General features: G+C 44.1%; 1 protein-coding gene across 1 annotated transcript; it reads right to left on the bottom strand.

The window, feature by feature from the left end:
* Window positions 1-8,600: 8,600 nt before the first annotated feature.
* On the bottom strand, window positions 8,601-10,294 carry LOC117660588 (alpha-(1,3)-fucosyltransferase 4-like). The gene has a single exon (XM_034408744.3). The coding sequence runs from the start codon at window positions 9,869-9,871 to the stop codon at window positions 8,768-8,770; it is 1,104 nt and encodes a 367-aa protein (XP_034264635.2). The 5' UTR covers window positions 9,872-10,294; the 3' UTR covers window positions 8,601-8,767.
* Between the last annotated feature and the right edge of the window lie 2,711 nt (window positions 10,295-13,005).

The following is a 13,005-nucleotide window of genomic DNA, read 5'->3' as shown; positions in this document are numbered from 1 at the left end:
ATGACTTGTCAAATACTCAAGATAATAGCCCAGAAGAAAAACCTAAAATGGAGGCTGATCAAAAGACTTGTAATGCAGAAAACATACAACAATGGATTGAAAGAGAAGTTTTAATGATGCAATATAATTTTACTGAATATGTGATTAGACTGAGAGGACTGCAGGAAAACAACAGAGATGATTTAAGGAAAATATCTTCTGAAATTCTGGCTGGGATTTTAAAGGTTCAACCTGAGGAAGTATTTTGTAGGATTGATAGAGTTTATAGAATAAATTCCTGGACTGCAAAGCAAAGGCAACTGCCTAGAGATGTGGTGATTTATTTTACAGATAAGGAGATAAGAAATAATATTGTGCAAAATTCTTACAATTCTACTTTGCAATGGTTTGGAAGAAAGATTTGGATATACAAAGAGCTCCCGCCCAAGATGTTATCGGAAAGAAAGAAATTTGGTTTTCTGGTGACTGAACTTAAAAAAAGAAATATTCTATTCAGGTGGGACGCTCCAGTGGGTATTATATTGAGATATCAAGGAGAAAGATATCAATTAAATACTGTTGAAAAAGCGGAAGAATTTTATCAAAAATTTTTGAAAATGAATTCAACATCTTTATGCACAATACAGGATAAGCAGAAGGAATTGGAAATAAAGGGAAAACATCGAATTATAGAGGCTTCTGTAGACAAATTGCCTTCGGATTCTTTAGACACCCCAGCTGGATTATTTACAAATAAAAGAGAAGTGGCATCGGATTCTAACGTGATTATGATTCATCAAGTTACAGACAAGCATGGAAATCAATTAGCTGATATACAATTGTCAGAAAAGAAATATGAGTTACAGCAAAACCAACAAGATAAAGTCATAAACCAGAATGAAAATCGCTTAGTCGATATACAACTTGCAGAAAGGAAATTAGGATGGAGAACAAACCCACAAAAGGAAAAGAAAAAAAGAAATAGGTCTCACAAAAATAAAAATTTCTAAATTAAGCAACAGTGAAGCCATTTAAAAAAAATAAAATGAACGAATATATGAAAAGACAGTTGAGGCGAAGTATTGGTTAACAATATCCTGAGGAGAGTGACAGACCTCTGCAATGCCGTAATTTTGGGATGTGAAAAGAGCCTTAAACTGGTTGGATTGGAATTATCTATCTTGGAGTTCTTTTTATTGATAAATGTATTATATTTATGTCGAGCTATAAGGCAAGAGAATTACGCTGGGGCATGCAGAAGATCTGGTTGTTACCCATTATGATGATGGGAATGAATAATCCTGAAGAAAACCACAATTACAGATACTGTATGGAATATAATTATAATGTCACTCGGGTGGTTGTTTTTCTTTTTTATATATATAGGAGGAGATTTATTATTGATGGGGGCAGAAGACAACTGAGGATTTGGAACAATCTGTTGCAACTAGGATGCTATGTTACCCTAATATGGATGATGTACTCAACAATCTAGTGGAAAGACACTAAAGAAGATATTATATGGATTATAAACTTAAAGTTATTGATTTTTTCTATATAATGGAATACTTTTTTTTTAGTAGGGTGGGTAGTAGATTAAAGATATTAAGAATTGTTGTGTATGGCAATTTTGTAGGAACGTGGGTGGAGATAGGTTAGTTTACAGATTGTTTAGTTTAAGAAAAGGGATGCTTAAGTGATATACTTATGGGACTGGAGCAAATGGATGGAGCTGAATAAATGCTAAATTAGGATTTATGGGGAAGGCTGCTTTGAAATGTTATATTAATATATACAAAAGATTAAATGTTAAAGCAGGATTTATTATATAGTTTTAAAATGGAAGGTTGTTATGAAATGTTGTATTAATATACAGATATAAGTATGGGGAGGAGAAATAGGGCAGATTATTGTTAAATCGGGAGTTATAATAATATTATTATGTTAAACTAATTTACTATTAGTTTAAGTTATTACGCAATGCTATAGTAAAATGATATTTTGAAATGTATGGTTAAAGTGGGCAGTAATAATATTAATAATATTATTAGTAAATAAGGGTCAGTATTTAGAGGAGGGAGTAAGGGGATGGTAAAATATTATATAATCTGTTATGAATTAGGTTTTTGTTGTGAGGAAGTCATGGGGGGGATGGGTGGTGAGGGGGGGTTAGGGAGGAGGGGGGGAGAAAAATGTGGGGAAAAAAATTTTGTATTTGAAAACTTTTTCAATAAAAAAAAAAGATATTAAGAGTTTACAGCTTATGAACTCACTTTATAGTCAGTGTAAACAAAGCTTATAATCAGAGCCAAAGGATCGTTCAGTTCACAAAAAGACAAATGTTATAGATATATAGCCACAAAGAAGAGGGGGTCAAATTATTCTACAAAGCACCAGAGGGCAGGACAAGAAACAATGGATGAAAACTAATCAAAGAGAGAAGCAACCTGGAATTAAAGACAAATTTCCTGACATTGAGAACAATTAACCAGTGGAACAGCTCGCCTTCAGAAATTGTGGGTGCTCCATCACTGGAGGTTTTTACGAAGAGACTAAACCAGTGATGGCTAACCTTTTTGCCATCACATGCCAGGAGGGCGGGATTGGGGGGGTTGCGCTCATGTGCCCACACCCATAATTCTATGCGCCATGGCCCTGCGCATGTGCACATGACCCTCCCCACAGTCCCCCCCTGCTCCTGGCACGGGATGGCCTGGTAGGCCCGTTTTTCTCTCACACTTGGCTCCAGAGCCTTTCGAAGAGTCTGGGGAGGGTGAAAATGGCCTTCCCCACCACCACCACCCGGAGGCCCTGCAGAGGCTGAAAATGGCCTGTTTGCCAACTTCCAGTCCCACCGGAAGGCCGTTTTCGCCCTCCCCAGACTTCTAGAAAGGCTCTGGAGGCTGGTGACAGCAAAAAATGGGCCTTCCCCATCACTACCCTGAGGCCTCTGGAGGCAGGAAACAAGCCTGTTTCCCTACTTCTGGTGGGCCCAGAAGGCCTGAAAATCAGCTGGTTGGCGTGCACATGTGCACCGGAGCTAAGCTTGCGTGCCCACTAATATCGCTACATGTCCCACCTGTGGCACGCGTGCCAGAGGCTTGCCATCACAGGACTAGACAGTCACTTATCTGAAATAGTATAGGTTCTCCTGCTTATGCAGGGGGCTGGACTAGAAAACCTTGAAGGTCCCTTCCTGTTCTGTTCTGTTCTGTTCTGTTCTGTTCTGTTCTGTTCTGTTCTGTTCTGTTCTGTTCTGTTCTATTCTATTCTATTCTATTCTATTCTATTCTATTCTATTCTATTCTATTCTATAATATTGGGAACTTGAATTTCCCCTCCCTCTTCCTTCCTTTGGACCGAGTTTAGGCCTATGGGCCTTACTACGGTTACAGCTACCCATCTACCTTGGCCTGCTGAATTATTCCGAATTTTCCCCCTTTTACATCTAGCCTGTCTGAACTCCCTGCCATGTAAAATCTCTTTGACGTGAATTTACGAACTTAAACCTCCTTCTGAGCAGGATACTTGGACTCCCGGATGCTACTAATCCCAGGAGGGATACTGGTTCTATGGACGTAAGGCCAGTGGGAGGCGACTATGGCTATCTTTACGCCCGGATTTCCATCAGAGTTTCCATGGGTGGCCTAGGTGAGAGCATGGCTGCCCTGGAAACTTCCGGGGCCGAATGATATGCACCTCCTTGGCCATTGTCATGAGAGGACAATGGGCTTGATGGCCTAACCATGGACTAGAATTTTCCCTATGTTTGTAACATCAGCGGTACTCCCTTCCCTTGGACTTTGTCTCCCCTGATGATTATATGTATTCGGTGTCGGAACTCCTCGCCCTGCGAGATTCTCCCCTCTCGCAGGTTTGGCCCTCCACATTATTGAGGGCCTATCTCGATGACGGACTTTGGAGTCCAGAGAGATGGCATGGAGCAAGGAAGAATTTGTGGGGTTTTTTAGGGAATTTTTTTAAGATTTTAAGGGGTTCTGGGAGGGGGGTTTGTAATGATCTTTCTAGAGAAATTGGGAAGAAGACTCTGGGGGATGGGGGGGGGGAAATCCACCAGGGTCAGAGCCGAGCCCGGCACAGGGTAACGATTTGGGAGGTGTTGGTCGAGGGACTGGGAAAGGGATGGGGGATGATACCTATGAGGTCTGTACCATCAGCACAGTAGATGGGAGGGGCAGATATGGCGGGAGCAGGGGACCATATCATGTGTTGGGGGCTCGCACTCGCTGTTTGAGAGCAATTGCTTGCCCCGGTCCCCATGGCTCCTCTCGGAGACTAGGTGGCTTAGACACTCAGGATCTGGGCCTTCGGCTGATGTTATGCAATGCCAGGTCCGTGGTTAATAAGGCCCCCCTCATTCACAATCTTATACAAGAGGGAGGAGCGGACCTGGCGGGTATTACGGAGACCTGGTTGGGCCCGGAGGGTGGCGTCCCTCTGGTTGAAATGTGCCCACCAGGCTTCAGAGCATTCCATCAGCCGAGGGCCCAGGGGAGGGGAGGGGGGGTGGCGGTTATTATTAACGAGGATCTGGATCCGAGGGAGACCACTGTGCCTCAGATAGCCGGATGTGAGTCCCTCCTTGTGAGGTGGGGCCGTGGGGTTCAGATGGACTTGTTGCTTACGTACCTGGCTCCCTGCCGCGTGGCAACAGCCCTACCTGAGCTACTCGATGTGATAGCCACGGTGGCAGTAGATACACCCAGGCTTTTAGTCATGGGTGATTTCAACTTGCCATCCGTCGGTGAAACGTCTGAGGTGGCTCGGGAGTTCATGGCTTCCATGATGGCCATGGACCTGACCCAGTTAGTTCATGGCCCTACTCACAGGGGAGGTCACACTCTGGATTTGATTTTTGTCTCTGGCCAGTGGTTGAGTGGTCTTGTTATAGGGGATATAGACATGGAACCCTTGTCATGGACTGACCACTCACTCCTTCACCTAGATCTTCGAACCGCGACCCCTCGCCGCAGGGAGGCGGACCCAACTAGATGGATCCGCCCCAGGCGCCTGATGGATCCTGATAGGTTCCAGACGGAGCTTGGGCCATTTCCTGAGGATCTAGCACATGACTCGGCCGAGGACCTGGTAGCCGCCTGGGATCGGGCGGCTGGTGGGGCCTTGGACCAAGTTGTGCTTTTGCGGCCTCTGACCCGATGCCGATCCCGGGCGGCTCCTTGGTTTACTGAGGAGCTGAGGGAAATGAAGCGCCGGAAAAGACGCCTGGAGAGCGGTTGGAGGGCCAGTCTTGCTGAATCTGATCGAACACTGGTAAGGTCGCATATTAAGGCCTACCTAGTGGCGATAAAGACGGCAAAGTCTAACTACTTTTCCGCCTCTATTGCGTCATCAGGGAATCGTCCAGCCGCCCTGTTTAGGGTGACCCGCACCCTGCTCCATCTGGGAGTGCGGGAGGATCCCTTAGAAGGCAGGGCGGAGGATTTCGGACAATACCTGTATGACAAAATCGCTCAGATCCGGGGGGATTTGGACTCTGACTGGGTAGATCAGGGCAGGGTGACGAGGAACAGTCTTGAGAATGTTATCTGGGAGGAGTTTGATGCTGTGACTCCCGATGATGTGGACAGGATTTTGGGGAGACTTAGTGCGGCCACATGTTTACTGGACCCGTGTCCCTCCTGGTTGGTACTGGCTTCCCGGGAGGTTACACGAGGCTGGCTCCAGGGCGTCATTAATGCTTCGTTGAGTGAGGGTCACTTCCCCGCTGCCCTGAAAGAGGCGGTGGTGAGGCCTCTCCTCAAGAAGCCGTCCCTGGATCCAGCAATATTGGCTAACTATCGTCCTGTCTCCAACCTTCGCTTCACTGCGAAGGTTGTTGAGAGTGTGGTCGCGCAACAGTTTCCACAATTCCTGGAGGAAACATCCTATCTAGATCCGTTCCAGTCGGGTTTCAGGTCTGGGCACAGCACGGAAATGGCATTGGTCGCGTTGGTGGATGATCTCTGGAGGGCTCGGGACAGGGGTTATTCCTCTGTTCTGGTCCTATTAGATCTCTCAGCGGCTTTTGATACCATCGACCATGGTATAATGCTGCACCAGCTGGAAGAGTTGGGGGTGGGAGGCACTGTGCTGCGGTGGTTCTCCTCCTTCCTCTCCGACCGGTCGCAGTTTGTGTTGGCAGGGGGGCAGAGGTCGACCTCGAGGCCTCTCATTTGTGGAGTGCCGCAGGGATCGGTCCTCTCGCCCCTTCTGTTCAACATTTATGTGAAGCCGCTGGGCGAGATCATCCGTGGCTTTGGGGTGAGATACCACCAGTACGCTGATGACACCCAGCTGTACATCTCCACCCCAGGCCACCCCAACGATGCCCTTGAAGTGATGTCCCAGTGCCTGGAGGCTGTGCGGATCTGGATGGGGAGGAACAGGCTCAGGCTCAACCCTTCCAAGACTGAGTGGCTGTGGCTCCCGGCATCCCGATATAGTCAGTTGACTCCATCACTGACTATTGGGGGCGAGTCTTTGGCCCCCACTGAAAGGGCTCGCAATCTGGGAGTCCTCCTGGATAGGCAGCTGTCTTTGGAGGAACATCTGACGGCTGTTACCAGGGGGACCTTTTATCAGGTTCGCCTGATTCGCCAGTTGCGGCCCTTTCTTGATCGGGATTCCTTGTGCACAGTCACTCACGCCCTCGTCACCTCTCGCCTTGACTACTGCAACGCTCTCTACATGGAGCTCCCCTTGAAGAGCACCCGGAGGCTCCAGCTGGTCCAGAATGCAGCAGCACTGGTAGTGATGGGAGCAACATGGCACTCCCATGTAACACCGCTCCTGCGCGAGCTGCCCTGGCTCCCGGTGGTCTTCCGGGTGCGCTTCAAGGTGTTGGTTATCACCTTTAAAGCGCTCCATGGCATAGGGCCTAGCTATCTCCGAGACCGCCTGCTGCTACCGACGACCTCCCATCGACCTGTGCGCTCCCACAGAGAGGGCCTCCTCAGGGTGCCATCAGCCAAACAATGTAGGCTGGTGGCCCCCAGGGGGAGGGCCTTCTCTGTGGGGGCTCCCACCCTCTGGAACCAGTTGCCCCCGGAGATAAGAAGAATCCAGGACCTCAATGCCTTCCGTCGTTCCCTGAAAACCCATCTTTTTCAGCAAGCCGGGTTGGCTTAAGAAGAAATTTTTAAATTCTTTTAATTAGTCTGTGATTCTTAACTTTCAGGCCAAAATTTATATATATTTTTAAATGTTTTAATATTTGTATTCTATGTTTTTTATCTTGGCTGTACACCGCCCTGAGTCCTCAGGGAGAAGGGCGGTATATAAATTGGAAATTAAATTAAATTAAATTAAATCTAACAAAATAAAATTCAATGGTGAAAAAAGTAAGGTTCTACATTTAGGCAAGAACAACAAAATGCACAGGTACAGTATATGTGGTATCTCGCTCAATAGTTGTGAACTATACTACAGTTGCGAACTGGTAGTAAAGGTAAGTAGAACCGATCCCTGGACTGGAGGCTAAATCAGATGAAGAACAGCTACAAGAATTGGGTATGTCTAGTTTAATGAAAAGAAGGACTAGAGGTGACATGATAGCAGTGTTCCAATATCTCAGGGGTTGCCACAAAGAAGAGGGAGTCAAGCTATTCTCCAAAGCACCTGAGGGCAGGACAAGAAGCAATGGGTGGAAATTAATCAAGGAGAGAAGCAACTTAGAACGAAGGAGAAATTTCTTGACAGAACAATTAACCAGTGTAACAACTTACCTCCAGAAGTTGTGAATGGTCCAACACTGTAAGTTTTTAAGAAGATGTTGGATAACCATTTGTCTGAAGTGGTGTAGGGTTTCCTGCCTAAGCAGGGGGTTGGACTACTCCAAGGTCCCGTCCAACTATTCTATTCTATTCTATTCTATTCTATTCTATTCTATTCTATTCTATTCTATTCTATTCTTTTAAAATCTGCAGTTGATCTTATGAGTAGACAAAGTAAATTTTAACTTGTAGTATATCATAATGCCACTTCACAAATTATAGTCCTCAAGTTTCTTATGGCTTATTTCCCGAGAAAAGCCTTTATAGAATTTCTCTTTCAAACAAGGCTAACAGCCTATTTAGACAGAAAATATACGATTACCAACTACACACCTTTAACACACTTGCAATAACTTATAGGTGGAAGATTTGACTCATTACGCATTACATTGCAAACTATAGCAGGAATTTGCTGTAGATTCATGATGCCCTGGTTAATCCAATTGAGAGAATCTAGATTAGAACAAGAAAATTGTTTTTGTTGTCTGATGAAGACATGTAACAAAACATCGTATTGCTTGCAATGGCTGCAAGGAAGCTACGAAAGCACATACTGAAAAATTATGCTTTTAATATTAGAGGGGATGTATTGTATTCAATTGATATGACTGCTATAATTTCATACGTATTTTGCTAATGGTTTTGCTTATTTTGCTATATTTTGCTTGTTTGCTAAGGTTGCAAGTAAATGTTTAAATACAAATATGTGGCAGCCTGCACATTTTTGTGCTTAAGTTTGGTGAAGAACTATATCGACCATAGAGGCCATAAGAGAGAAACAAACAAACAAACAAAAAAGTCCATAAATATACACACATACACACACAATGGTGAATCTCCCCATGATTATTAAACCAAGCAATCTTAACTTATCAATTAAGTTAACTGATAACTTAAGAAAAACTGAAATATCCCTGATATATTTTCTTGTGCTTTGGTTGGGTAAATGCGTCAACCCAACCATCCTGCATGGGAACTCAGTCAATCCGTGGACGTCAATTTTCAAACCACTTGGAGAGATCCTGGATAATCTTGGGCTGTTTCCCCACCTTTCTGATTACGTTACAAACTTTGCAAAAATGTTCGGTCAAAAAAGGCGACACCTTCACATCATACTGTTTCCTCCAAGCGAAATACCTTTGGTACATGTTCTTGTTTTTATCTAGGAATTTCAGGTAAATCGCCAGCTCCATGGGGTCGGAGAAGTCATTGGCATGAATGAAGGCGTCGGAGGGGATAAACCGTTCGTAGTTGGCCCTCGGGGGACCCAAGACGATGGGCACGGCCCACGACTCAAAGGCGTTCCTCCAGAGTTTCTCCGTGATGTAGTCATGATGCTGGGAGTTTTCAAAGGCCAAATAAAACTTGTATTCCGAGACAGTCTTCACCACATTGTTGTCTTTGAGCGACAGTCTACGAGATCCATAAACATCAATGGGGAGATATTTTTTCAGCTGGTGGTAATAACGGACCCGGGCGTGACTTTCATTCCAGTTACTGACCACCCAGGCCACCAGCTTGGTCTTCTTGGGCAAAGTGAACTGGACCAGGGGCTGCGGCCGAAGCTTGAGGTACCCATAGGGTGCAAAGACATCCGAATCCATCCGGTAGGTCATAGTCCAGTTGAAAAGGCCGCTCAGGTTATACAGGCCCGTGGTGTGGGTGGGCGACTCTAAGTTCATCCAGACCCACCGCTGGTCCGCCGGCCTCTGCTGGGGCAGCCAGGCGAGGCGATGTATCTGCAGGTCCCTGTGATGGAAGACGATCGCGTGCGCTTTGCGTTGGAGGAGGCGGCTGGTGGAGAGGCGGCAGGCGCTGATGTTGAACGGCCAGCAGTCGTAGGAGAAGCCGCCGCGCCCGAAAGGATCCCACCACACCAGCACCGTCAGCGTCTCCGCCGTCGTCGTCTCGGGTTCTTCATCCTCTCGCCATTGGCCTTTGAGCGCCGCGGAGTCCTTCACGCTGCTGGCCATGTACCAGCCGAGCAGGGTGCAGCAGGTCAAGCAGGCCGCCAGAACGGGCCGCTGCCGCCCGCTCGGCGCTTTCCACAAGGCTCGGCGGCCTAGGGATTCTTCAGAAGCCGGCTCGGGGGCTTCCATGAAGAGGCCAAGGAGCTCAAGCGATTCCGGTGGGCGGCGGCGGCGGCGGCTGCAGCGGGGACTGAGGGGGATAAGCCTCGCGGCGGCCCCGGCCCAAAAGCCCCCTCCAACTCATAGAGGGTGATGTTAGAGCATAAGCGATTGTTACAGGTGCCTGACTTTATTTGGGCATGGATGAAACACGCATTAACTTTTGAATATTTGCTTTTTTTTTTTCCATTAGGGATTCAAAGGGAAATACAACAATCGATAAAGGTGCTGCTCAGTGATTGCCTCTTTTCTCTCTCTCTTAGCTATTTCAAATGCTACTGATAATATGTAAGTTGTGTGCAAAGTGAGGCGTTTTGTGGCTCCCTCTTGCAGGCTCCTGGCAGAGAGCTCCATGCCTCATTGTAAACATTTCCAATTAAAGTATATTTTTCTTCTTTCTATCTCCTAATGACTTAATTTTTAGCACGTAGAATAACAAGAGTTGGAACTTGGAAGGGATCTTGGAGGTCTTCTATTCCAACCCCGTGCTGCAGCAACCTATTTGAGGTTTTATTTTATTTTTAACAGGAGACCTTTCAAGTCAGCATGTTTTTCTCACAAAGCCCATTAAATGTTTTTAAGGATTTTCTTAAATAAAGGACTTACGTGTTAAAGGTATTTCTAAGATATTAGATTTTATTTTTTTTTTGGTATAGTTGGAACAGATAAAAATGCACAGGTCTCTTTTTTAAAATTAACGACACCTCATACTTCTGTAAAATCTTGCAGCTCCTTTTTTATTTTATTTTATTTTAAAAAGAATGTATTGCATTTGAAAGAGTTCATATTGTATCTCCTCTAAATAAATAGAATATTTCCCCCTTATTATTTGCCCATGTAGCTTTATCGTTCATTCATTCATTCATTCTTTATTTTATTTTTTTTGCTTTAATTTATATGCCGCCCTTCTCTGGAGACTCAGGGCGGCTTACAATGCGTTAAGCAAAAGCCTTCATACTTTTGTATATTTATACAAAGTCAGCTTATTGCCCCCACAATCTGGGTCCTCATTTCACCTACCTTTGAAAGGATGGAAGGCTGAGTCAACCTTGAGCCTGGTGAGATTTGAACTTGCACTAATTGCAAGCAGTAGATGTTAATAACAGTGCTTTAGTCCACTGTACTATCAGGCTCTTGTTATTCATTCATTCATTCATTCATTCATTCATTCATTCATTCATAAGAGACTAGACAGTCACTTATCAGAAATAGTATAGGTTCTCCTGCTTGAGCAGGCGGTTGGACTAGGAAGACCTCCAATGTCCCCTTCCAACTCAGTTATTCTATTCTATTCTATTCTATTCTATTCTATTCTATTCTATTCTATTCTATTCTATTCTATTCTATTCTATTCTATTCTATTCTATTCTAAGTCTGCAATTGATATAAAAAGAGTAGACAAAGTAAATTCTAACCTTTTGGGAAAAGTGTATTTTTGAGGTTTGATGGCTAATCACACCACTTTTTTGTTTTTGGAATTTCAAGATAATCATATTCCACTGCTGGAATAGCCTGGGAATAGCCCAGACCTTAACCCAATTGAAAATCTATGGAGCCAACTAAAGAAACTTGTTAGTCAGAAGCGACCCAGCAATAAAACCCAGTTAATAGAAGCAATCATTCCATCTTGGTTCCACATTATAACAGCTGCAGACCTAAAATACTTCATTCACTCCATGGGAAGATGTTGTAAGGCTATAATTCATGCTAAAGGTTACCCAACTAAGTATTAACTGACGTGATAATTTTTGTATATCTCGTTTTTTTCTATGGTGATAATTTTTGTATATCTCATTTTTTCTATGTGTTTCATTTTTCTTCTTTATACTGTAACTGCTATTCTAGCTAGTTTTAGAAAATACACTTTTCCCAAAAGGTTCCCACAATTTTGGCCACTACTATAATTCTGCTCATTGGTAGGGCAGAGAATGTCACATCTCTGGTCTGCTTTCAGTTTCCTTCTGCTTGAGCTTTCAAGGTGGGACCAGAATTGATGAAGAATGACAGGTAGATTACAGAAGAAATTACAGGTAAGTCAAGTTGTTTAGCAACTGTTCAAAGTTGTACCAGACCTCCCTGAGGGTACTTATGAACTGGATTCAAAGTTGTGAAATCCCCCCCACCCTTGCCCAGTCACATGTCCACACTTATTTATTTATTAGTTAGATTTATATGCCGCCCTTCTCCGGAGCCTCAGGGCGGCTTATAATGCATTAAGCAATAGCCTTCATACTTTTGTATACCTGCTCAGTAGGGCTTTTTGGCCCCCCTAAGCTGTTCTATTTTGTACAAAGTCAGCTTATTGCCCCCACAAACCGGGTCCTCATTTTACCTACCTCGAAAGGATGGAAGGTTAGGTCAACCTTGAAGCACTTAGCAGCCAGACTGCAGATCTGTGGCTATTTGCAACATTCTACAATCACGATTAGGTTTTATGATGGTTCTGCCAAAACCTGGTGTTTACTTCAGGCAAATCATTGCTTCACTTAAGGACTGTGGCAGTCACCTTATATCTGTGGCTGTCACTTAATGACCACCACACACACACAAAAAAGTAGAATTGTAGTTCTACATATAATGTAGAATTCACATGAATTTACAACCAAAATGATTTATGACCATGATGGGCAGGCTCCATATACAGAAATAATTTGAAGACTACCTGCATATCATAGCTAGTACAGATCACTAATGCAAAATCACAGGATATCTTGTGAACACAAAGCATTCTAAGATCTTTAGGTTATTTTTTTAGTTTTTTAAAATTTACTTTATTGTCATTGCACCTCGTACAATGAAATTAAATGCCATCTTTAGTGTACATTATACATAAAAAATAAAACACAAACACACATCCTTCACATTCTATACAATTGAATTGAAAACTCCTGATGTTGCATTAGTGTTGCACTGTACAGTAGAATTCAGTACAGTTACTGCTCTGGAATAGAAGCTGTTTTTCAGCCTATTTGACCTTGTTTTTATTATTATCCTGTACCGTCTGCCAGATGGTAATAGTTCAAAAAAAAGGGTACCCAGGATGAGATGGATCTTTAAGGATATTTTGAACTTTCTTAAGGCAGTGGGAGCTACAAAGCTCTTCC

The sequence above is a fragment of the Pantherophis guttatus genome, chromosome 5 (assembly GCF_059756535.1).
Source record: "Pantherophis guttatus breed Tessera chromosome 5, ASM5975653v1, whole genome shotgun sequence".
In the NCBI taxonomy this organism is placed as follows: domain Eukaryota; kingdom Metazoa; phylum Chordata; class Lepidosauria; order Squamata; family Colubridae; genus Pantherophis; species Pantherophis guttatus.
This window is presented reverse-complemented; position numbering and strand designations above follow the sequence as displayed.